The sequence below is a fragment of the Telmatherina bonti genome (assembly GCF_933228915.1).
Source record: "Telmatherina bonti genome assembly, chromosome: 4".
Lineage (NCBI taxonomy): Eukaryota > Metazoa > Chordata > Actinopteri > Atheriniformes > Telmatherinidae > Telmatherina > Telmatherina bonti.
In genome coordinates, this window is record NC_136622.1 from 15,186,722 (window position 1) to 15,213,392 (window position 26,671).

Genomic DNA, 26,671 nt, shown 5'->3' on the forward strand with positions numbered 1-26,671 from the left:
CCCATGCTGTGAAACACTAAAGAAATGGATGGATGCAGATGGAAAATAAAGGAAGACTTTCACAGTTTACAGTCGCCACATAAAGCCAGAACTATTTCTGGGCATCCCATTGGTTTAACAGAGGCAAGAACATCCAGCCAGCTGGAAGTCAAGGACAAAGACTCATGAGGGACTTAGTAGCAGATCCAAGTTCCCATGCTCTGTTTGTGTTGGTCTTTTTTGTTGCTACTTTTCAGATTAATTCAAAGCTTAAACACTGGCATTCCTCTTTGTGGTCGGTGCCTCTTATCTTTTGCATTTAAGGCTTTGCAACTTGCATCAATCAGCCAGAGCTGATAATTTTTTAGAATGCAAGGCGCCAGGGACTTCCCTGTCGCAGCATGGTCAGGGGGTGAGATAAGACAAGCTGATGCAGTGAAGGTAAAAAGAGGAGAAAAATGCTGCACGTATGGGCTTGCTGGATTCTTGGATGGATATATTTTGCTAGCATTTGCAGGTGTGGGTCTTTTAGACACTGATGTAACGTTCCAGCACTGTAAAAACTGACACTAATATTTAGTTGATGCTTTGCCGGCTGCTGCTGTGCTGCATTCCCATGAAGGTCAAGCATTAAATGCTTCCAAATATAATTTTTGACCTCTGCCCTCTGTGTGTTTTATTAGCTTCATTCCTATAAGAGCTCAAATAACTGCCATGCTGATGATAGATTAGTAAAATCCTGTTTCATGCAGTAATAAATAGCTGTACTCTGTTCTGGCATGAAATAACCCTGAAATTAATAGATGTAATACTCGGGGTAGACCTCCTTCTAGCCTGTATTTCATGACTCAGTGGTACTTTAAACCAGGGATCCCCAATCCTGGTCCTCGAGGACCGGTGTCCTGCTGGTTTTCCGAGTGTCCCTGCTGCACCACACCTGATTCAAATCAATATGTATTTAGCAGACATGTGCAGAGCTTGTCTGAGTCTGAGTCAGGCGTGTTCCAGCAGGAACACTTGGAAAACTTGCAGGACACCGGTCCTCGAGGACCAGGGTTGGGGATCCCTGCTTTAAACAACACGACAACACTCCTGACAAGACAAGATTTGGGAAGAGTCAGGCAGAAAGTGGCTTCAATGAAGCCCTTGTTGAACTTTTATGTACATGAAGCCCATTTGCAATGCAAACATGTTTACAACAGATATATTACATTTCTTAAGAACTTTCTGTCTTGCTGCCCTTAAGATGAGCAGGTTTTTTTCTTTCTTGCTTTTTGCAGATGCAGTACAGCATGCACTCTCATGGTCTTAGTTGCAGCTGCAGAAATTGAACTTACTTCTTAGTTTCCTGATCATAACGTTTTTAGTTATTTTTTTAATCGTATTTATGAATATGTTTTTTTTTAGCTGTCTACCATAATACATCTGTTATGTATTATGTTACATGTGCAGTCACATACTGTTTTCTATAACATCATTTTCACCAGTTAAGTAAATATTTACAGCCACACTTTATACATCGGAAATTCTCATTCCATGAAAATTTATGTTTGTATGTTTTGATGACTTTTTGCTGTTATATGTCAACTTGTTAAGTATAGTTGTTTTCTTTCATCGCTGTACTCTGCATGCTTAACAAATTGATCCTCTGGGACACATTTATTGTTTCGGGTTGAGTTTTGTTTAGATCTTGTTATGCAACAAAATTAGATCTGTTTCATGTCTTGTATTGTTTTATCTTCTTAACTGGATTTTTGCATCTCTGTTAGGCATGCTTTCTGCCCACCTTGTACACCTGGATGCATTTTAGCAAATCACCACTGCCTGCCTTGTGTTAGTCATTAGCTCCTCAGCATAAATACTCTGGGTTTTTTTTAGTTTGATGCCAGATCCTTGTCCATTCTGCTATAGTTTGCCTTTCTAGCTTCCATATCACAGTTTTATGTTGTTGTTTGGCTGTCCCGCCACTGCAGCTCCTTTTGTTTCTTTAGAGATTAAAGTATCAGTTTTGAGATCGGCCTGCCTCCCAGCAGTTGAGTTTTGCATTTGGGTCCTCTATCTGTCATCACGCTTGGTGGAAAATGCAGGTGTGATAAATACTAGCTGTTTGACTTTTAACCGTCATGACGGGACGCAGTCTGATCTGACTCTGGTTGAGCTGAACATTAACTGGTATAATTTCTTATGGCACACAAGTAGTAACAAGGGGTTAAATCATGCAATTCTCTATATTTCTAATCTTTAAGTTTTGTGATGTCCTAAGTGTTAGGCGAAAAGGATAAGCTGTGACATTATGAAAAACATCTCCAATGTGAAGAACTGCTGCAACGTACTTTTCTAAAGTTAATTTGTGGCTTTGTCCACATGAACAGTTTGATCGGGTATGGTTGATAAAAACATTAGATGTATTTTGTGAATGTTTATTTGAATCTAAATGATCTTGTAAATAACTACTGACAAAGCAAATGGATTTGTATTTTGTGTGATTGCTTGTGTTTCTGTGTGTGTTTGCCTGCCAGGACTTCAGTCTGCAGGAGGTAATGAGGTACGCATATGTCGATTACAGGTTCCCACTCTGGAATTAAACCCACCCAGCAGCTTTATAAACACATCCCGATGGAAGTATAAACATCCTGACACCACAGAAATAATAAATAAAGCTTTCCTTTGCCGTGTTGTGCGATGGTTATAGAACAAGCTTTGCCAAAGTCAATTTAAGACTTTATTTTGCTCCACAAATGCAGTCTCAGGTATAAACAGTTCAGGAATAAAGAGGAATATAGAGCTTCTTTTTTCATTATTATTATCATTATTATTAAGAAGTAATGAGCAACCTCCAATTAGAAACCCAGCTCAGTGTTTATCAGGATAAATAAATAAAAGTAAAAAATAAATAAGACTATTAAATACAATATAAAACAATAGGCGAAAAGGAAGGAATTTGGAAAGGCAGCAAAAGTAGGCGACAGTTTCGTGAAGTGGTGAAATTAGAAAAACGAACAGTTTTGCAACATGATTAATATTGGAAATTACACAAAAACTTTACAAAATGTATAACTGCAACCAATAAAGCAGAGTAATAAAAAAAAAAAAAGTTCCCTTTTCCAAAGATGGATCTATTGGCTACAACAGAATCATATTCAACAATACAGCAAAAATTCAAGTAAAGGAAGGTGTACATCAGTAACACAAAGATTTGCAGTCATCAATTAAGAGCACCGGGGAAGCTTTCTTTCTACTACACAGAAGAGTCGCTTTGTTTAAGGAGACAGAGGTGGACTCTTGCTAATTTTTCACTAAGAGGCACTTTAAAAGGTATTCGAAAGTCACCGTTGTCAAATTCATTAGCTACATCCGGACAACGTGTTACTCAAACCAACAGAGTATTTGTAAATCTTAGTAAAAAAAAAAAATTTTTTTAAAAATGAAGAAAATGAGAAAAATAATTGCAAACCAAACCATAATTAAGATATCAACTCAGCAACATTTTTTGTGGGAATATGTGCATTTTTCCATTTCTCTCTTCACCACCGACAAGCTACTTACAGAGTCGCAAGATTCTAGAAACTCCATTCATTTACACATTTTCTGTCTTTGACACAATTTAATTTAGTTCATTATTTTGAGAATGATCACCCTTTTTTTTTTAGTATATTTGGGTGTGGTTTTTTTGTTTGTTTTTTTTTGCTATTCTGAGACAAAACTGTGGTGCAATTCTTTATCCAAGTGCTACATTACCAAAACTTCTTAACTACAATGTTTTTGGTAAACACAAACAATAAAACAAAAACAAAGAAAAGTAAATCTGTACACAGAGTACCTCATAAATGTCCTCTTCCTTTTGACATGAACATCACTCATGAGATCATAGCTTAATTTCTGCACAGAACCGGCAGACGGTTGTATCGCCAACTCTGGAAGAGCTCAAGCTCATTTCAACCCATCCTCACTGGCCTGGCAGGAAATGGAGCAAAGTGCCAGTTAAAGGGACATCATGTGACATCAAACCACAAACTGAGCCATAACTGGACTCGGCTGCCCCCATGTTCCCACTCGTTTGACGCTCTCGGCTTCAGACTTTGGGTGCACCTTTGTAAAGCTGAAGCAAAATGATTGTTGTTCTTTTTATGAATCAGAAATGGAAAAATTTAAGGCACTAGCCATAAATAGTATCTGCAAGAAGACATGTATGATAAAAAAAAAAAAAAAAAAAAGATATTTTGGTATACAAAGTTTACTTGATACATCTATTGTCTTGTATTTGCTCCATTCCCTTTGGAAAAGATGAAGAAATCATAAATGTACACTAAGTCAGTCTGATTCATTCAATCCGAAGGATGGCTCCGCTCTGTTGGTTCTGTTGATCCAAAGCCATCCCTGCAGTATTGCTCCAGCTCAGCTACAAGTTCAAAGGGGCTGCAATGTCTGATGTTTAATTCCCTCATTGTAAGCATCACACTGCAAACACGCTCAGGGTGCTGGTCTGGTCCTTTAAACCCAGGATGCTGTAAGCTATTCTTTTCAAATGGCCCGGCAGTCTCACCCCGATGTTCTTGATGTCCCTGGAAAAAACACAGACATGACAGTGTTTCAGAGGCGCTGCACTGATTCTTGCTTTGGTCTCGTTCCAACACTTTCCACACATCCTTCCTGCCTTAAAGTAACCACTGACTCATTCAACATGATAAAATGCCAGCCTGGAGCTGAAGGTACTTAAGTCTAGCTTAAAGCAGCTCAGCTTGGTGGGGTGCTTTCCAAGTTTGTAATCCACCAAGGTTTCAATTCATCTTCACCAATAAAGGATTTTACCGGGGTTTCACTCTTCACAAGCGCATGATGCAAACCTGCAAAAGCCCAGTACACACAAATAAGCTGGCCCTAAAGGTTTGAATACAGCCTTAATTATTTAATGAGGATTCTCCCTGTTCACCATGAATCACTTGTCTGGCAAGCAGAGGGTGGATCGTAAATAAGTGGTGGTTTTCCAAGAGTGCTACCAGATGCCCCGAGATGGAAACATGAGGCCATGAAATCACACCATACTGTATGACAAACACTTCAAAAGGGTTTGTCTGGGATTTACGGTCTGCCTATACTCCCAAGATCAAGAGTAAGGAACATACATGCACATCCACAATGGCAGAGGAGGGTGGGGCTTCTTTGTGACTGGTCGTGTGGTCAGAAAATGCTCTGGCATTCGTTTTTGCCACGGAGCAACCTTGTATTATATGCTTCACTGAGCCTTTTTTTTCCCCAAAAGGTTGAGTTAGTTTTATAAAATGACAGCCTTTGGCACTCCTACGCGTCCATGAAGATCTAATTACTGAAAACTTTGTGACAGCTTTAGGGGGCAAAAATTAAAGCACAGTTTCTCAGTGTTTTTAGATTCAAATCATGCTCATCTATTTCAAATCCTTAATCTTCTCATGGTTCTCTTCCTCCATAGGCTTTCCTCTTTTCTTCCATTAATGTTAAAGAAGCCACAAAAGGCCTTTGACCTAAAAAGGCAAAAGCTGTGGTTTTAGGGTCTCAAGCAAACGTGCCGCTCAGGGCAGCTAGTTTGTGTGGGTGCAGGGAGGGATGGGAGAAAGAATGGAGAGAGCAAAGCAGAGTAGGAGTTGCAGCGACCACAAGCCACCACCACCGGGCTACCACAAATGAGCCCGCTCCTGCTCCTTTCCTTCATTACATTTTCCATCTCAAACATTTCTCAAGTTGTAACTGAGGTTAGAAATTATATTGTGCGCAAACTATTCCGCTGGCTGTAAAAAGGAACATTTATATAAAAGCACGTATATAAATGACCACAGAAGTCATCAAAGCATAATTTGACAAAAATAAAATGTCTTTATGTTTGTTAAGATTATACAAGTACATTAAATACTTTTTTCTTCTTCTTTTTTTTTTTTACGTAAGGTGACCTTAACTAGCACATAATACTTACTCATTCTTCATCTGCAGGACCTGGTCCATGGTGACGATGCCAGCACAACTGAAGTTGTCGCTGTACTGGTTCATCTTGATGGACTCCAACCACTCGGACACTGTTCTGAAGGGCGAACCGTCTGAGCCACTGGTGCTGGGCAGGCGAATAGATACGCTGCCAAACCAACAACAAAAAGAAGTAGATGATAATCAAAAGGCTTTCCCACAACAGAGGCAGATTAGTGAGACCTGTAATTACTGAACAGGAAACCAGTCAGCGATAAAAACCGGTTTGGGTAGTAGATGACTAAGAGATGATTAAGATGTGAGCATGACAGTCTTTTGTTCTTTCTCACTGTTTCTGGAGGTAATGCCTTCTTACAAAAGAGAGAATGTGCATTCATACACAATTACAAAGACAAAAAAGATGGCTTGGGTGTCGGATATGCAAACAATTTTTATATTAGCCTGGCAGGCAAGTGTCAGTGGCCACATTTACACGGAAGTTTAAATTTCTCTTTAATTCCAAATAAAAGTTCATTTCCGCTTTAAACTGATGAGAAATGACCATGTAAACGCCTAATTACCAAAAGGCAAAACAACATGTGGAATATGTGAAACATTGGAACAGGACAAGGTAACAAGCATGCACAAAACGATGGGAATTATTTTAGAGCAGAACTAAAGTTTACATAACAGAGGAATTAATCACTTCGGATTTAAAATGTGGATAATCCTGCCACGTACTTCGGAATTAAGTTTAATTCCAAATTGACTCAGGTGCTTACATTGTCATTTTTCATCAGTTTAAAGCGAACTTAACTTTTATTTGGAATTAAAGAAGAATTAAAACTTCCATGTAATTGTGGCCATTGTGTCCTAAAAGCTGACCTTCCCTGTTTAACTAAACTCTAACGTTACTCAGGAACTGCTGTCACAGTCAATAAGTCCACACCAAGTCCAACTTGAGTCAAGTGAGAAAAATTCAAGAAGTCTCGAATATTTTCCGACACACCCAAGTAAAGGATCAACGTAAATGGAGGAAATAACCAAATGAAGCTCCTGCATGATCTCAGCTTCTTCTGCCAAAGTAAACCAACAACATTTTGTCTGAAGACAAACCTCGGTTTTTTAACTGCATGTATTGTTATTCTGCACATGCAAATGTATTGGGTTATCTAAGGGTTAAAAAAAGCCTTTCTATTCAAGTTACAAATTGCATAATTGCTCTCTGAGAATTTTTCCAAGCAAAGACTTGATTATAATACATGTCAAGTCTTGTGTCAAGTCTTTTACTAGGCCTGAGTCACATTTCTCAGCACCAAAGTCATAATTTTGCATTTGTGTCATCTGCATAACATCATTAAAATCAATACCAGTTTCCTCTTTTTTAATTCTCCCTTTTCAGCACTCATTGTCAGGGTTTTAGGCTACCTGGGTTGATAAAGACAGGTATGTGGACCAGACTAGAATACATGATAAACTGAATTTACATTATCTGTACTGCAAAGGTTGTTACTCTGGGATGTAGAGTTGTCACAAGATGAAATGTGCGTTAGACTATGGCTTATAAGTAAATAAATTTTACCGTGGGTCGAAATCTGCGATAGTCTTCAAGGAGTCTGGGCTGCGCAGCAGCTTGTCCAGCAGGCTGACGATGTCTCCAAAGCGCGGCCTCTTGGAGCGATCCTGAAGCCAGCACTGCAGCATCAGCTGGTAGACAGCTGAGGGGCAGTCCATAGGAGCAGGAAGCCTGAAAGCCTCATTTATAGCCTTCATCACCTGAAAACAGTGTATCAAGTTATTATTATTATCAGAGCTTTTCTCACTTAAAAATCAACAAACATCTTATCTGTTAACTTTGTAAAAATGGAAACTTACTTCGTGGTTACTCATGTCCCAGTAAGGTCTTTCACCAAATGCCATAACCTCCCACATCACGATGCCAAAACTCCACACATCACTTGCTGAGGTGAACTTCCTGTAGGCTATTGCCTCTGGAGCTGTCCAGCGAATGGGGATCTTACCTCCCTGTTCACAAAAGAAGTGAGTCTTAGAAATTTACAAAAGTAAAGGTCAACACAAGTCTTTAAACCCCTCCTCCCCCACTCCAGTTTGCTCCTCACATCACTGAGTTGAATTTTATTGCCAAAAGGCAATAAGTAAACAAAACATCTACTCACACTGGTAGTATATGTCCCCTCTGGGTCGTCCTCCAGCACTCGGGACAGCCCAAAGTCAGACACTTTACATTCTAGGGTGCTGTTGACCAGGATGTTGCGGGCGGCCAGATCACGGTGGACGTAACTCATATCAGAGAGATACTTCATGCCTGCAGCAATGCCACGCAGCATGCCGACCAGCTGGAAAGAGGAGTACTCACCATCGTGATCCTGGTGGGAGAAATTTTGCATGGATTAATTGCATTTTGTTACATAAAACTCTTGGAGACAAAACAAACATTTAAAATCACACAAAAAGCATGAACTTAACCACAGGAATGTATAATAAAGTCTACCCGTTTGCAGCATCAACTAATAAATATATTCAAATTAAATATCTGGCAAAATGAACATGAGGTTGGCTTCCTTGTGACGACTTTCAGGATTTTCTACTGGGAGAAAATGATCCAGTACAGTTTTATATTAAATATTTTGGAATACAAATGCATATGCATTTTATATTTAAATATATTTAAATAAATCAGGACAAATATGGTAAGCTTACCCTTAGGTATCTATCCAGAGCTCCATTCTCCATGTATTCAGTCACGATCATAGCATGTTTAACTGCTCAAGAACAAAACACATTGTGAGCTCCTACAAGTCTAAAACAGGCAAGAGGGTAGAATTTAAGAAAAAAAATTTTAAAAGCCTAAAACTCACAGAAATCCTTACATTTGGTGACCACCCCCTCCAGACGAATGATGTTTTGGTGGGAGAACTGGCCCATGATAGAGGCCTCGCTCAGAAAATCTTGCCTCTGCTTTTCTGTGTAGCCAGGTTTCAGGGTCTTGACAGCCACAGCCACCTCTTTCCTCCCCGGCACTTTCAAAATACCTCGGTACACCTCACCAAATTCCCCTGCAGAAACAACACCATTACTGGGACGACTGATTAAGAAAACAGAATATCAAAAGACTATGATAGATATGTCTTAAGTTTCTATCTGCGGGGTTTGGCTGCGCAACAGAAAGAAAATGAGGAAGTCTCTATGGCTGTTTTGCCTGAGGTGCTCTGACAGAGGTGTGTTTTGGCTTGGTGTTGAGAGGCTACATTGTGTAACTGGTGGATGGCCTGTGGTGTGGGAGCATGGGAATCAGCTGTCACATGAGGAGGAGGGGGTTATATGGTCATGGGAGCCGGGGGTTGAAAAAGACCGTTGGTTCAAAGGCTAAAGGTGGTCGCACTTGAATAAATGTATCCTCAATAAAAAAGCTGGGCAAGGCCCTGGAAGGTGCTCTGATATCCTTCCAAAACACTCTTTCTGTAGCAGTTTCTTTTGTGTAATGTTTGTGTCAGCCTCATTCAAAACACACAGATCCCACAGGCAAGAGTTGTCACACAACAAAAAAATGTCTCAACTTGTTGTGTGAGAACTCAGCCAGATAGATGTTAATCTTGCAAAAGTAACCACTGTCAATCAGCCTGCTAAGCAGTGGAAAACGCTCAATATAAACAGCGAATTTGGGGATTGGAAAGATCTTTCAACATCTCTGAGTTAAGCCCCACAGCAGATTGTCTCAGCAGGGTTGTCACTCACCAGCTCCAATGACTTTCTGTTTGGTTATGTGGCTTGGATGGATTTCAGTGGCAAACTTCAGGACAGCTATGTTGGGGTCCTCGTAAGTATGTGGATCCACGTAAGTCTTCAGCGGTTTCAATTGCTCTGTGAGGCAAAGAAAAATGATTGCACATTAACAAGGGAACAAAGGTTAATAAATAAACTAAGACTGCATGATTACAGATTTTTTTTTTTTTTTTTTTTTTTTTACCTGGGGTTGAGAAGTAAGTGTCCTCTGGTCCCTGTCTGGTGTGAGAGTTTTTTCTGCTAAATAAAAAGACAACACATCTGTTCATTCCCTAGTGTAAAAGAACAAAAATACCTATCTTTAAATCCTTCAAGCCTTTTAATATTGAAGGCAAATATAAAGCTTTTTAACTATTCTTACACGTGTTTGAATCTTTCATCCCAACATTGATGCAATGCATCCATTTAGTTAGAAGCAGCCCCTGGACTGTGTTTGCCAAGCCAATTTAAAGACTGAAAGTAGGCTGAAGGGAGGTGGACAGGCAAGCTGCATTCTGCTACATTACAGGCCCGGGTCACCTTTACAAAGAGCCTGTGGCCTGGTATAGAAAAAAAACCTGCGCCTCTTATCACAAACAATGTGCCACTCTGGGCTAATTTCCTTTCAAAGGCGCTCAACACTCACTAGAATGTAACCACTGAGCAATGACAAGACACATTCAACACAAATTCCTCCCTGGTGAGTGCTGGGATACAGATACAGATAAAGAGAAAGAGACAGTTGGCTAAAGGAAGAGAGAAAGGGAGAGGTGAGGTGAGAGTGAATGCAAAGGCTACTTGGAGGCTCCGCAAAGGAAAGGTAGAAGAATGAGACAGGAAGGCAGAGAAGGACAGCGTATTGTGACGGATGAGCAGGACACAAAGACAAGAAGGGCAGCAGAGTGAACTGGTTACTCACCGTCTGCGCAGGAACAGGATTACGACCACTATGAGCAACATGGTCGCTCCTCCAACTGCTGCCGCAAAGATAACTGCAGTCTTACTATGAGGTGAGTATCCTGGAAAAACAAAAACAAGTCATACATCAATGACACCCCATTCCTAAACAAAGTTACTGGCATGCTTTTTAATATGGTTCCCTTGTGTACCATCAGACAAGGTCTCAAATTGCTCCTCCATGCTGGATCCTCCAAGACTGCCGTCACTGCTGAGGGCCTGAACACTGAAGAGGTAGGTTGTGCTTGGGCTCAGATTGTTGATCTGCACAAAGTTCTTTTCCAGTTTGAGCACGACGTATGTTAGCAGGTTGTGATCCTGAGAAGAAAAAGGAAGAAACTCAGGCTTAAAGATCCAGCTGGCGCTGCTGAGAACAGAGGCTACAATCAGGTTTCATTTGTAAATTCGTGTGAGAAATTTGCGATGAGGCCCAGCTGCTGTGACCGGATGATGATAAGCACATGAGCTCAAAGCTTAATCAATGTGTCACTGGAAAACCACATTACATATGATAATATAGTTTTAAACATAAAACATCCAAAACACTGCAACCAGTAAGGTAGGTACCGTGCAGTAGGTGAGTTTGTAGATGGGACCCTGCGATGGGGTCCGCGGTTTAGGGGACACATCCCAGGAAAGGGACAAGCTAGTGGAGGTCCGTTCAACCAGTCGCATAGTGGTAATTTTTGGCGGATCTGTGGACAAAGGGGAGTGAGAACAAATATTTTTGAGATGTAAGGACTTCAACATAGTGAAAAATTGGGACTACATTCTGTTTATAATCCCTATTCCCCATGAGGCATGATGTGACAACAGCCCTCACGACCTGCAGCATTGACAGATAGCATCTGTTATCACTGCAGCACAGATAGCGTCACCCCACTGCCCATATCAGCAGTGCTCACCTGTGTAGTGCAGAGATGTAGTCACAGTGATGGAGGATGGCAGCCTTTGAGCCCGCGGTGATGCCTGACTAGCAAACGATGACACACCATTATGCGCCTCCACGATGAAGGTATAGTTGAGATGAGCATCCAGCTCACTCACTGACACCTTGGTCTCTATCAGACCCGTACTGGCCGGTTCATAGCGGATTTTCTCTCCACAAGGTTGGCACACGGTGTCTTCGCAACGCTGGCATTCAATGCTGTAGGTAATGTCGTTTCGGCCTCCGGTGTGCTCAGGGGGGCTCCAAATGAGGGAAAGTTTTCCCGCAGAGAGCGGATTTGGGATGGCCACAAGATCTTGAGGGGCAGAGGGGAGGCCTGGTAATGACAAATTGAGAAAAGATATGAAAACAAGAAAATGGAGATCCAGTGGATGCCCAATGTGTCATGTTTCTTTAAGACATGACCCAAATAATATGGCTATTTATATTAATTCCTAAATATCTGGATTGTAGTCCTCAAAATGGTTTTAGGAAGTCAAAAATGATGGATACTTTGTTGAGAAATAAAAAAAAAAAATGCATATACTGTCAGGTTAAAAAGAACATTCATTTTCAGAGCTTCTGTGTTTTCAACTAATTAGAAAAGTCATGTATGAAAGTGGCCTTAATGTGCATTTCCTTAGCAGTTCAAATTTTCTTAAACTTACCTGAGCAGGGCCCACTGTCAGGGTCTGTAGAGGCCCGGTAGTAGCCATCCATGCAAGGACAATGCGAAGCTCCAGATTCCAGACCCTGACTGTTGTCAGGACACGGCTCACACTTGCCATTGGATGCTTCACCTCTGAAGAAGCCGGGCTGACATTCTACAAAACAAAATGACATTTGCAGGCGATGAGCAGCCAAACAAAGACAAAAGCAAAATCAGGCAGCATCCCAAATGACACACAGCGAAGCCAGTTCCTCCAGATCACTCAAGCTCCTTTCAAACACCAATAATGCTGTGAACTGTTCACCTCTGAGTGCAACACAGAGAGGTTGACTGGGCACGTTATTATGGCAAGGCTAAAGGCCACGTTTGGACAAGTGATGGAGATATGGGAGTAAAAACATGGGTAAGACTCAGCAAAGTGTTGACTCTACTCATTAAAACTCTGTCCGCTCCAAATATGAGGCTTCTCACAAGGGCCCAGCCCTGACACAAAAACTCGCAGGCACTCCTACTCTTTACTTTATTGAACTACCAACCCCCTTGTGTTGCCGCGGCTTTCTCACCGTCTCTGTCTCAACAAACACAACCAGTATTCCTGCATTCCGCAACAGCAAGTCGCCTTTCAATGAGCAGCAATATCCAAAACAGTCACAACACAACTAAGCAAAGCTCCAAAGTTGCATCAATTGGCACCAAAACTCTTTTTTATTTTTTTTTTGTTCCAGAGATCCACATGAGACCTTTGAAACTGAATCACCAAGATAAGATGACACCTAATTTCACACTTCTAGCTCTGGATAAAGAAATGCAGGTACAAGGTCCAGCTGTGCATAGCAATGGTGAAATATGAACATAATACGGTGTGAAATTTTACAAAGAAGTGTGCCATAAAGGAGAGTGGAAGCGAGATTACTCCCCTTTTACTGAGCAAGAGCATTCCAACGGCTGCTGCTCATGCCTTCACACCACTGCAAATTCGTCCGCAAGGACACACGTTTATGTATGCAATGCAGACAGGCACATGTGCACAAAATACACATACATGCATGCAAAACGCACACTTGGAGTGTTCTGGCATCCAGTGGGGGATTATGTCTACTGGCTGTCACCTGTTCATGTCCTTCTGCTTGGTCAATTCTGCTGCACACATAAACATTATACACACACATTTCCTTCCTTCCTTTCAAGTCAGTTGCCTGGAGGGTTTAAATAGCTCAGGACAGATGTTAGAAGATGTTGGCTATGCAAATGAGAGGCAATATCTGGGCCAAAGGACAAAAGAATACAAAGGAACATCTAAGAAAAGAAGCAAACCATAAAAAAAAGAAGAAAATTGTGGCAAAAGAGTAATTAGTCATTGTAGAAACATGACATACCAGCCAAATGAAATAAAGCATTTGTAGCCAGAGACTGAAATAATAATAATAATGATGCCACTGACTGGGAGAAGCAATGAAACAGTCAGTTGAAGGCAAACACAGTGCGTAGGCCAGGTTCCAAGCAAGGCAAGCTGAAAAGCAGAGCCAAGGACAGAGATTACATCAGATTCACGCAGAGACAACGTCTTGGTGCAGCTCACATGAATGAAGCTCATTTGGAAGCCACAAGTGACCACACACAAGACAGAAAGCATGTGGCTACATCTCCCATACCATGGGGATTTACTTGACCGACCATGTCTCGCTTTAATTTTGCAAGGCTTCTCCTATCGCTGCTGTTCACTAAGCAAGTGTCACAATCAGCCTTGCTTCCTCCAGCATTGCTGCTTGCCATACCCCTAATCAGTTCACTGCTCTCACCTGCCTCTGCCACCTGTTCACAATCCCCATCAGTTCAGCCTGCGCATATATGCAGCCTCCACCATTCACTCACTGCCAGATTGTCATTGCTCTCATGCCTGACCTTCCAGCACTCCGACCACAATTGCCTGCCCGTTACCGACCTGATCTGTCCCTGACTTCCGCTTCCTGCCTTGCCCTTGGAGCCTGCTCCCCAGTGGTTACTGGGTTTCTGTCCTGGAGGACCCCCAACCGTGAGTTGTGGATCTTCACTCACCTTGTTGTGCTAGGTGTCCACTCTGTCGGCCCAGAGGAAAGTTACTCTGCCCTGCTCTGCTCTACTCATTGGGAACCAGAGTTCAACTCCAGCACCGAACCTCACCAAGTGGCTGAAATAAAAACTGTTAATCTGCCCAGATCTCTTGTGCTGCTTTTGGGTCCTTTCTCCGATCATTTCAGCAAGGGCAAAGCTGTTGTAAGGAGGTGTGTGTTTTGCAAACAGCATGACAACAATCATGGAGAGAGAGAGAGAGGAAGAAAACACAGCATGAGAAGAGTTTAGGCCTTCATCCAATAAGATGAATGCATTTACGTGGCGCTCAGTCCTCCCTCTAGACAGCATCTCTTTCTTGACCAGCTGTTTCAGTTACTGCTACTCATTAACACAAATGAGGCAGAGGACAGCGAGGCAAAAGAAAGGTGGGATGGAGGAACAGAAGGTTTAAAGAAAAGAGCGGAATACTGTATCCTGCTGAGGACTGAAGAAAGAAAAGAAACAGGCTGGGGTGAACTCTTGGTACTGAGAAGGAGGAACAGCTGCTACTCCAAACCCCGATTTATTCCCCTACCTCTCCTCCTCGTAATCTCCAAATTCCTCCCTCCCCTGCTTTCTCTCCTCCCAGTCATCACTAAAAGGACTCCCAGCTAACCCATTAACATTGCTATTCACCACTGACCAGCAGGCAAGCAGAATGCCATGCCATTCATGTGCTGAAAGAAAAAACATACACACACACACACACACAAGCATTGCAAATGGGAATAGCTGAAATGCCACATGGCAAGTGAATAGAGGAGGACAAGCCTCTTTTTGGTGCTACAGTGCAATGCGTCGTGGTCAGGCCTGTGGAGATGATGGCCTTACACTGTGTGTTGCCTCTATAATCAAAATGCATTCCTGTGCACACCACCCAACGGGAGGCCTGGATGAGAGCGCCTTCAGTCCACACTCACTTTCAGCCAGAGTCTCTCTCATTAAGGTGAATGGGTTTGTTTATGAATATGACTCACAGTGACAGCAAATGGAAGGAGGTGACTCTCTGCTGAGGCATTTAACAGGAGGATTCCTCGACAAAAGAGAAAAGCCCAGTAAAAGCAAACTTCCTTGTTCCATGGAGAAGGTGGAAGGGGGGGCGGCACTGGATTGTTGCTGGACACAACAGGAAAGCAGGAAGCATGCGGCTGACGCAGCCTTCCTTCCTAGAGCAGCCAATCAAAGCCCTAAAAAAAACTGGAGAGTATGATGACCAGAAGAATGAATGCTGAAGCTAAGAGTCCTGAGACAGAATAATAATTATGAAGGAAGAGAAAATGTGTTGACCCAACATGAACGCAGGCACTAAGCCCATCAAAGGGTTCCGGAGATGAATGATCTTATAAACAAAAGTCTCTCAACTTCTCGTTGGGTGAAACGTTTGACTGACCATTTTTTCCTTCCCACTTGCTACAAAGCATGAGACTGTTTGTCATTTGAGAGGCCCTGTGCGGCTCAAGTGGCCTCGTGTTTGTTTATTGAGAATAAGTGCAGGGGCCTGTTACGTCCAGGGAGCCCGAGTGGTTCTGGAATAGGAGCCGCTAAGGGCTCCCCAGTTTGTCAGCAGAAGTTAAGATGGATGAGATGGTGACAGTGATGAATCCCCGGTCCGATAGATGGATGAATGAGTAACATGGTGGCATGACAACAGAAATCGCCTTCAGGACACGGGGAGTAAGTGGTAGGGGGGCCCCCCTACAATTGGGTCCGGCGCTGGGCTTTTAAGAGGCAGAAAGGTCATGTCTGCCTCAGGGTAGTTGTGAGTTAAACTGTGCATGGCTTTACACGGAGTCATTGGCCAAGTAAAACAAACACATGCTCGCACCGGCGAGGAGGGAGAGGGAGAAAGGTTCAATTCAGAGGTAGGGGCCAGCAAGCAAAAAGATCTTGAAAAAATAAAAACCAACCAAGAAATAAACACAATGTCTAGATCTATATCAGATTGTTTAGTTGTTTCTGGGAGCAAGTGAGCCTTGTGTTATCTGTAACCTCTTTAAATTATACTTCCTACATTTTCATCCCAGAGTTATGCGGACCCCGCTGTAATTGCAATATGTCATGCCGTTTTGTTTATATGGAGGGTGACAACACGCCATTAGTATTTCTGGGTACCTGGATTGTGGAAACAGTGGGGGTCTCTGACGGGGGAGGTGGACCTGGTAACATGAGCCAAAGGGTCACTGAGGTTGAGGAGGGAGGGGGAACAGGGTGCAATAAAGGTGTAGGAGCTGATGGAAGTGTGTGCATCTGGGGTGGGAGGGGGTTGGGGCATTAGTCAAAAGGATTAGCTGACCAATGGAGCAGCTGTAAGGGTATTACATCTGTTTTACAATTGCACTCAGGCTTTCATCTGAGGTTGTTAACAAACACAATAAATTCCCTGATCCCCTTTCTCCTCTCACTCCCTCCATTCCCCTCTCGCTCACTGACAGGAGGAGGGATACGGGGAGTGAAAAGAGGAGTCAAGGAGGAAACATGTCCAGCTCAGAGAGTTATGCAGAAACTTTGAAGAAATCCATCCTGGCTGTGATGCGATCATGCAGATGCCAGAGATCTCGGTCAGAGCAAATTCATGGTTGTGCTCCAAACTTCCGCCATGTTGCTCATCAGTTCCAGACAACCAGGTGGGAAATACAACACTATTTTACAACATCTCTGCAAGCCAGCAGGATACACACTGGAAGCTGACTGGCGTCTGCTTCCTGGCTACAGGAAGTGGCCAAAAGGGGACCAAATGCACCAATAAACAAAAAGACTTATCAGACAGGACAACAAAATGAAAAAGCGGTTGAGTGAGGCCGCTCAGCACTGACCGACAATGAAAAGCCCTGAGCCAACGGGTTGGGGAGTCACTGAGGGATTAGGTGACCTCCGGTTTCCGCTGTGGGCCCGTCCTGTTAGCAGTGAAGGCTGGGTGGGTGCTGCGTTGTGATGGGGGAAGGGGTAATGATTGGGGGGAAGGAAAGTGCTGACCTCACACACCAGCTCTACAATACAATGTGCTTCACATTGCACTGGACCCCCCCCCCCCCCCCCCCCCATCACAACACACACATACATACATGCACACAGCCAGCAGACTCAGGAATGTCACCAAAAGGAAATATGCCCCGACTTCAACAGCACAGCTACCATACAAAACACACACTCACACGACATGATCAACTTTTGGAAAAATAAAAACAGCCTTATTCGTATTTATAGCAAATAAAAGGACAAAATCAAATTCCTTGGATTGGCAGGCTTGATTTCCAACAACACTGTCAGCAGATATCTGGGCCGAACAAACTAAAGACCCCAGGATTTTTGCTTTTTGTGATTCCCAATAAAACATAATCATCAGCACTCCCACTTTAAAAGTCACAACTCTGCCATTATCCCTTCTGTGCTACATTTTCCACTGTTGTTTGCAGAAACTGCGAGTGTACCACTGGCAACAAACGTGGGCTAATAAGATGATGCATGACTCAACTTGAAAGCACCTTCTAGGTCTTATCCACCTCCTTTATCTAACCAGCTCCCTCCTAATCTACCTGCCAGGCAAATGTTACTTTGGCACAACTTAAAAGAAATCCACAAATTCAAAGTAATTACTGTAGCTTTCAAGAGTCAATGAAGAAAAAGAGAGGTAATATCCAGCATCTAAATGTGCAAAGCTGTCCGATAAGATTGCGGCGCGCTGTTTATGTAAAAGCAGCTACAGGGACCATGAGTCAGGAGAAACTGTTGGAGCAGAAAATTGCAATGTGGGGATTATCCTGCAGGAGTGAGATGATTCCATTATGTAAAATCCACCTTAAGCCAACTAAATTAAATCTCAGAGATCTTGAGGAGTGGTACAGTTTGTTCAACAAACAACAGATAAATTGAAACTGCACAAGGCCGTAAACGTTTGGCGTGATTATGATGAACCAGCTGGCTTCAAGTACAAGATAAAGACTTTATTCTGGCCATGAAGAGCGTCATTTATGGCATTTTTAAAGGGGCAATTTTTAAGGAAAAAAATCAGACATCCAAATACATACATCAATTTCATAAACAAAAACTAAACGATGAGGTTTCCATTTTACCTCCACCAAATGTTTATACCTTAACCATTATGTGAACAGGACCTCCTGCTTTTACTCTGAAAAACTCTTAGCTTGGCAGCATTGTTCTGATTTAGCCTCTATTTATCTTTATGAGTCAGTCAGGGAGAAATGTATTTATCGGGGAGCAAGACAAGAAGTGTAAACTGTCCAAATAGTCCTATCAGGGCCGTGTGAAACGGGATGTTTAACCTCTATCGGTGTCATATTCATGACCTGCAAACCAGCCAAAAATAACAGCCAGTCTGTGATTTAATGGGCAACATTAACACAACACACAGAGGAAAAACTTTTTGTTTATCTCTGTTTGTTGTACTTGGGGCGCTTTGAGCAACAGCATGCATCTCTGGCGTACATTGCATGGAGTGCTGCAAAATAATCATGGGAATAATGCACTGAGATAAGAAACTATCAAATAAATATAATATGAGAGGCAGAAAATTGCTGCTATAAAAGACAGTATTCAGAAAACAGAGGATGTGGAATGAAGGGTTGAAAAGAGCAAGAGAGACTACACAAAAGCAAAAAAGCAAGCAGAACCAGTAGTTACTTTGCTTAAAACACACCCAAGTCAATTACTACCCATACAAATCACTCACCACAGCATGCAGTCACACTATGAGTTAGTCACCAACTGTTTGGTACATCAGCTTAGATGAGTTTGGAGACACGGACACAGAGGGAAAGAGTGGGAGAGAGAAAATAGTTTCCTGGAACCTCCTTGGCGAGAGGAGGAAACACTTTACTGGAACTCAGTGGACACTTCTTCCATCAAGATGCCATTTTCTGCAAGACACTAAATTGGCCTTCAGCGGTGCAGATATTCCACACTGTGTTCCCTTTCGTATGTAGAGTCTCATGTACCATAATGTAGGACTGGGCCCTACTTGTTGAGGGTTTCTAGAAGCGGATGAGAAGCAGACCAGCCAGGCAACCCTCTGAGCTGTTACACATAGTCATTATCCTGTGCCAGGGAGGATTAGGGGTAGGAATGGGTGTGTCAGTAATTCACAATTGGAAAATATTTACATTTAAGCGCCAACTAGTTTACTTATCTTCAGTAATGGGTTTTTTGTTTTGTTTTGTTTTGTTTTTTCAAGAAGAAAAATTAGATCTTTTATTTGCTGTTCATAAAAGATGTCTTACTGCCAATAAAAAGAGGAAGCAATAAAACATAAGCAAAGTGAATTAAATCTACTAAAATCATAATTAAAACTAGGCCTTCATCAATCTTGTGATAGTGGTTGTGTATGAATCCTGACAGCTGGGCTTGGTCTGATCCCTTCTGATTAATACTGGATTTTGTGAAGCAACATGATTCTTTACAGGAATCAGCAATGCTTTCACACAAAACAAACCTTTCTTGCATCGCTACCACCTCCCAATATGATTTACAACCTATGAGGCTTTTGCATTCTGCTACGTTTCTGCAGAACAGGAAGCGTTTTAACTTCAAAGTTTGTTTGTCCGATTCAGTAGCAGTAAGCGCTGACGGCCACCAAGAGGGGAGCAGCACAAGCCACGTTAAGAAACCTCAACAGACAGTTTTAAGAGGGGGGGGGGGCTAGAAATACTGTTTGATGGACAAGTCATCTTTCAGCCAAAAAAATACCACTGGGGCAAATACTGATGAAGAGATGGAGACAAAAACCAGATACAGTCACATATCTCTACTTTAACAGGTCCCGTGGGGTCGGAGAGTAATAAAACTGAGTGAACACATTGCAGAACATGGAAAGCTTCAACCTAAACAAGAAAAAAAACGCCACAGTTGAAGTTCTGTGGTTTCTTCATGAGCAGCAGTCCCTACAGGAAAGAAGCGGGAGAATGATTAACTGTGTGTCTGTGGGATAGTCCTCTCAAAGCCCTTCGAACCATTCATCTTAACCCTGCTCTGCAACCCTGTGATTCATTCCCACCTTCATCTGCAACTGCCCCTCATGCATCTCAGACCTGTCATTTGACTTCATCCTGGTAGTTTTTTGGGGGGTTTCTTTGTTTAGCCATTTTAATGTGAGGTCTTGACCCGGAGCTGTTCTTCCCACCTCTTGGGAATTCCACAGGTCTGGAGTAACGTTGGGAGTCTCCTTCTCAGCAAACTGATCAGGAATGTACCAACCAGGGGGTGGAGAGTGGAGGTGGAGGTGGGCTCTGCCGGCCTCACAGGGAAACACAGCGCTTCATTGTTCTCCTACCTTCACATTCCACTCCTCACCTCTCTCCGTTTTAAAAATCACACCCCTCCTCTACACACAACCTCCTGCTTTTGGATGACTTTTCCCTCATTCCTTCTTGCCTCCTCCCTAATCGTCTTACCTGGCACTTTTCCTCAGCTAAAAATGATATACTGACAGATCTTCAGCAGTTTTACTGGGCTATTGCCAGTGGGAGGAAAAACTCCGTGGGGGAGCGTATCTATTAAAAGCAGGCTGGAAGTGAATTTATATCTGCAGTTGTAGGTGGGAGAGTGATTCAAATCATCCAAGAGCATTGGTACAAACAAAAGCAGTGATGGTGGAATATCTCTTGGGGCTGAAAGAAAGTCTTTAGGTGTTGTGCTATGGAACAGATCTCAACAGGCCCTCACATGCCAGCCTGTGTTGCACGTTTACATGAAGACACACACACCAATGTCAAGACTGTGAATTTGCGAAAACAAAGGGGAAGGAGAAGGAGATGGATGTGGAGACAGAGAGGAGGACATGCCCGTTCACAGGAAAGTGGAGGAGGCTCAGCTTTCTGCGATGCACGATCTAAACAAAGTCAGTGAAGCTCAGGAGTTTCATCCTGCCTCCGCCTATATCCATGAACCTTAAAGATGCTAATCCATCACGTTACAGTAGCCTCCTAGCGTCTTTGATCACACTCAGTCACCCTGGCAGTCCATCCCACAACAATAAAAAGCTTTCTGTGCAGGGACTTAAAACAAAACTACGCCATAACTACAAAGTCAAAGACCTGAGTTATGGCTGGACGACAGCACTCATGATAAGAGGACAGATGATAATGAGAGAACAGGAAATCACCTGATGCAACAGGCTGAGGGAAGGGCAGCGAAAGGTGAAGTCTTTGAGGAAGACATACATTAAAATGCCATTCAGAATTTTTAATCTGTTTATGATCACGATAAAGTTTTATAAAGGATATTTGCAGCCATTTGGTGCCACTTGAAGCCATTTTTTTTTAAGGAACACATTAGGGTTTTTGGTAACTGTATAAAAAATTAGCAAGCCTGCATGTGTTATAAATCAGTAACTACAGCTGAAATAGTTCAACACTGAAAGCAGAAAACTCGTGAATGCAAAGAAAAAACCAAGCAAATAGGAAAAACTTTGAATTTGGAAAAAATACAAAAATAAACACGGAAGAGTTAAAAGAAAAGGAAGCATAAATCAAAAAGTATGTTAAGAGAATTAAAAACGAAGAAGGGGAGTTTGTACAAAACACAGCAGTATAATAAACAGAAATAAACAGGAGCAAAATATTATGCAACACACAAGTTTTAGTTTTCATATTTGCTGAAACGTTTCAGTTCAGAAATGTCAAGCAAGTTCTCCTTTCCAGTCTCCTCTTCAAGCACTGATATCATTTTGTTTGCTGTTGATGCTTTCAACCTTTCTACTCCTTTACTAACCCCAGCCTGTTAACGAACAGTGAAGCAGTTTATAGCAGAAGCCTATTCTGCACATGGTCCAAAGATCTGCAAATCTTAGAAGCAAAGCTGAAACTCCAACGCATATTTCCTTCATTCTGGATTCATGGTCAGGGATGATGCCAGGACATGTACAAGAAGGCCTCAGCATTCCTTCCACAGAAGAGTCATATTAGCCAAGGGGAGAATTCCTCAGAACAATCATAATAACACCTATGACAAACATTTGGTATATGGGCCTGTTTTATATCTTATGGTAATTAAAATAAAGGTAAATAGTACTTTAAAAAAAAAAACTCTCTCGGGGGGAGGCGTTATCTTAGTTTCTGTCTGGACAAGTTAAAGTACTTCAGGGTAGATTAGTACTATAGATTCAACAGCATGTTCTTACCTTGACAGGAGTTTTCAGCCTCCTCAAAGCCTGGCTGGCACTGGCACTGTCCCACTTGTACCACCCACTCCCCATCCATGGTGCAGTATATGCGTGGATCTTCCTGACTGGTGGCGTTATCCACGCATTTCCCCAACACCTCCTTGAGCGCCTGGTTTTCGCTGCCGGCTACAGTCTCAGGGAACGATGCAAGGCTTTTTACCGTGGCCGGACAAGTTTTATAGTACACCCTGACAGACAGAAGAGCAACGCAGGCTCCATTGTCTTGAAAGGCCAAGTAGAAACCTTTTCGTGACAGGTTCTCCACCACACGTGTCTCTGTATTGATGCGCATTTCGTTTTTCCTGGTGATCTCATCCGGAGCAATGGTGGCCACTTTCTTAAACTGGCCCTTGCGAAAGGTCGTTCCAACGTCTGCATCTGACTCGGATGTGAAAAGGTTGAAGGTTTCCTTGCAGGTCAATGAGGCTTCATCAAATGAGCTGCAGTCTCGTACAATAAACTGCAGTTCCACGAAGACCCGCGAGGCCGAAGGACTCCGCTGGATGAAGGTGGTGCGCAGCCAGTTGTCCTGTTCGCGTTCTCCAACATTGCAGACAGAGTAGGTGTACAACTGAGACCCATTCAGAGCTCTCTGGGCAACTTCCCACTGGAACAAAACCACACAAACCAAAAAGGTTAGAAGTAGAAAAACTTACTCCCAAGGAGCTTCAAACCATGCTGGGCTAAAGCAAAACTACAAGGAGGTCAAAATGAAGGGGTAACCATTTCGCATGAGGGTTCAGGCACTGTAATCTGAACCAGGAAACAAAAACCGTGTGTGCTTTCGGGTGCCCAGGGCTCCATATATCGCTAATTACTCCCCCTGATAACACCCTCTTCTACATATAGAGCCCCACTTTACGAGCTTTCACAGCTGACGCAGACAACAAATCTCAGGGACTTTGACTGACAATGCCTTTCTGACATTGCACCAACGCCAAATTATTTCCCTTCAAACTTTCACATTCATTGGCATCTTCCCCAGATAGTATTGCTGCTTGAATAATAAATGCTGCCGCAAATATGTTTAAGAAGAATGACAGCAACTTCTAACATAACCTTGGCTCACTAGGAACAACTGGCCCCCACAGGCTTAGTAGCTGCGGTTTGCTCTCTGCATGTAGCCACTGTGCTATTAATTAAAGGAATGTGCTTCGCTGGCTGAGTGTGTGGCTTTGCATATAAACTTGACGAACAACAGCAGAACCTACACCTCTATTAAACAGCTGGTGAACTTTTATTCTTTTTAAAAGAAGCCCATAAAACTTACGAAATATCCTCAGAGATGGTAGCTGCATGAGAATACAAAATGCACATCTGAAAAAGGAGAGAAGCCCCTAAAAAAAAAAAAGTACTTCAACATGTCAGAGATATCATTTACATAATGAAACTTCTGAGGAAGTTGAGTGAGCCACTGAACAGCAAGCCTGCACATGCCTTTGAGTCATCATCACATGAAATGAGGCTATTTACAGTGAATCTGCATGAGCCGGACTGACCGACTGCTCGGTGACCACATGATGAAGGAAGGCACACATGGTGAACTAACAGGGAGACAACCACAGTGTATGGGATGCATCACTAAATGTAGACATTTTCCTCTGGTGTAAGGAAAAGGTGCCTCTGACTGACTGGCTCCATCTGAAACCCCTCCTCTAAAAAGAGGTACCACATGCTGCAAACTTTAAAAGTTAATTGCTCTCTAACATACAATTCTGGAGCTGAAACCCTAAAACCACAAGAAGCCACAAGTATTCCCAGTTCAGAGCTAGCAGCTTTTTTATCCGCGTAAGCTTTGGTGCAGCATAAACATGCTCTGAAGGCTTTTCCGTGATGGACTCAACTCCTTTGTATAGTTATACTTCATATGGCTCCTGTTGCCAGATTTTAAAGGTGGGGATTACATGTGCACAGACAGGGGCCAATTGCGCAAGTCATGTTATGCACTGAAGGTTTTCAATGCAGCTGGGCCCATCCTGCTCATTTTTTTCATGCTGGTTTCTCCTGAGGCAAATTCCAATGGGAAACGTGGGAGCTGGAGCAAAAGCTTGAGTAAAACTCACCCCTGACTTTTCTCCCTGCTCCACATGCCATGTCAGCCAGCCCAGCTCTCCTCCTGTTGCCCTCATATCCAAAAGCACCTCTGTGAAGACATGGAATAAAGTCAGTAATCTGGAAATCAACTAAAAACTCGTCATAATACAAGCATTTTCATATGAAATAGAAAAAATATATATATTCTAACTAAGTATGAATAATAAAACTATTTATTACAAAGTGGAAACTAGTTTTGCTCAAATAAGACAGTTACATTTAATATAATTAAGAAAAGGGTCAAAAGAATTGCTGTGTAAGCTGTTTATAAGTTTAACTCTGAGACTGAGTATCAGGGTGATTAAATAAAGTTTTAAAGGAGTTAAAAGGGGGGAAATATTTCGAAAAGAAAGAAACATTAACATGACCTGAAAATCTAAACTTGAGTCGACAGTATTCACCTGCTATTAGAAAGTTTAGAGGAGCGCGCAGGCAGTAAACTCTGAACTCCATTTCTCATAGTGAGGATTTGGAGGAAAACTTCTAAAACAGTTTTGATTAAAAAAGACAGGTAGCTTGAGAGCAAATAATTGTTAGTGTTTCCAGCTTTTTTTAAAAGTTCCTCCAAGGAGGTTCCTCCCGCATGGCACGCGTGCTTCCCTTCACAGAAACAGATTAATGTAACTAGTTTTTGTGGTGGGAAAAAAAACCGTCCTTCCTTTATAAAGACACTTACCTTCTTTAGACTGTAAAGTAATGAATATCCCGTTAATGAAAACATATGAAAATAGTAAAAGTCTAATTCCACCAAAGGAATCCATGTGGGAAAAGTTTTGCTTCCTCTCTCTCCGCTCCTGGCTTTGGCTGGGACTCCTCTCTAAGAGCTGAGTGCGCGCTGCGCTCTGCAGCTCATTCACAAACGGCCGCGCGCGTCACGGACTCCGCCCGCTGGAATGCGCGCGTGCGCGTGCAAGGTGAGCGTGGTGGGCTGGGTGTGTATTTCTGGGGATAAGAGGGGGAAATCGTGCCGCATGAGAAACTTTCTGCATGTTCAAGGACACCAAAGGAGCGAAGTGAAAGCAAAACATTCAGACAGAGCTGTTGCTTTGTTTAGTCTTTTATTGTTTTACTTCAAATATTCAAATAATATTTAAATGTGTTAGTTTCTTGTCCTTTGCTTCTTGTATGAAGTGAAATTAACAAGTCAAATGAACAGGAGTGGAAGATAGTTGCATCTGTTTAAACTTCTTGCACTTTCATTCAGTTGTTCCATTTGGAGTATACATCTAGAAATATTGCACTTTACAGTCCACTGCTTATATATGTTTTATTTCAGACTGCAGACTGGGGCAATAAGGGAATAAGTGAACTCATAGGCCTACAGTGGGCTAAAAGAAGTCGCACTGACGGTGTTTGCTATTCTTCGGTCAACTACAATACTGTGCATCAGTAATAATTTATTAGTTTACCTGAAAAAGTATACAGAAGACTAACCAAATCTGTTATGATGACAAATTCATGCATTCATTTCCACTCATGTTCATGAAACTGAAGTTTTTGCATAATCCCACTGACAGGCCAACAAAGAGAAAGCGAAATGCACTAAATTCTTCATGAGTTTTATAGTTATGATTCAGCATCTCTGAATTTTATTTGCATTTATGCTGAAGTACTGACCAGGCTCATTCATTCATTCATTCATTCATTCATTCATTCATTCATTTATTCATTTTATATACCACTTAGTCCAATTCAGGGTGGCTGTATAGACACTAATTTATTGCAACAAATTAATCAATTAAGTAATTTATCAGTACAAACAATGTGAGTTATTTTGAAGAAATGTGAGGATTTGATGCTTTTCTGTCATTCAAAGAAAACAAACTTCAAACCAAGATACTGGCAACTGTTAATGGTCTTTTTTTTTTAATCATTTTATAGACTGAACTTTTTACCCTGTGAAATTGCTAGTTTACAATAGAAAATGTAATTCAATACAGAGCTAATATTTACCATTTCTCCTTTTAATAACTGGTATCATTTAATTCCAAGCTTATATGCAGAAAAATGTGCTTTACAGGGAGAAATTGAACATGCAACAAGTCTGCTTAGTGTCCTGCCTACC

At 42.2% G+C, this 26,671-nt stretch overlaps 1 protein-coding gene across 1 annotated transcript; it reads right to left on the reverse strand.

Moving 5' to 3' along the window:
* Window positions 1–4,416: 4,416 nt before the first annotated feature.
* epha2b (eph receptor A2 b) lies at window positions 4,417–25,411 on the reverse strand. Its single transcript, XM_079238866.1, has 17 exons — window positions 25,283–25,411; window positions 24,576–24,655; window positions 22,471–23,119; window positions 12,247–12,402; window positions 11,556–11,915; window positions 11,218–11,345; window positions 10,803–10,968; window positions 10,613–10,712; window positions 9,899–9,954; window positions 9,667–9,792; window positions 8,802–8,987; window positions 8,632–8,693; window positions 8,088–8,297; window positions 7,786–7,935; window positions 7,493–7,686; window positions 5,924–6,079; window positions 4,417–4,541 (listed from the first exon to the last, which is right to left on the reverse strand). Exons 1-17 carry the CDS (start codon window positions 25,365–25,367, stop codon window positions 4,433–4,435), a joined length of 2,973 nt encoding a protein of 990 aa, XP_079094992.1. The 5' UTR covers window positions 25,368–25,411; the 3' UTR covers window positions 4,417–4,432.
* Between the last annotated feature and the right edge of the window lie 1,260 nt (window positions 25,412–26,671).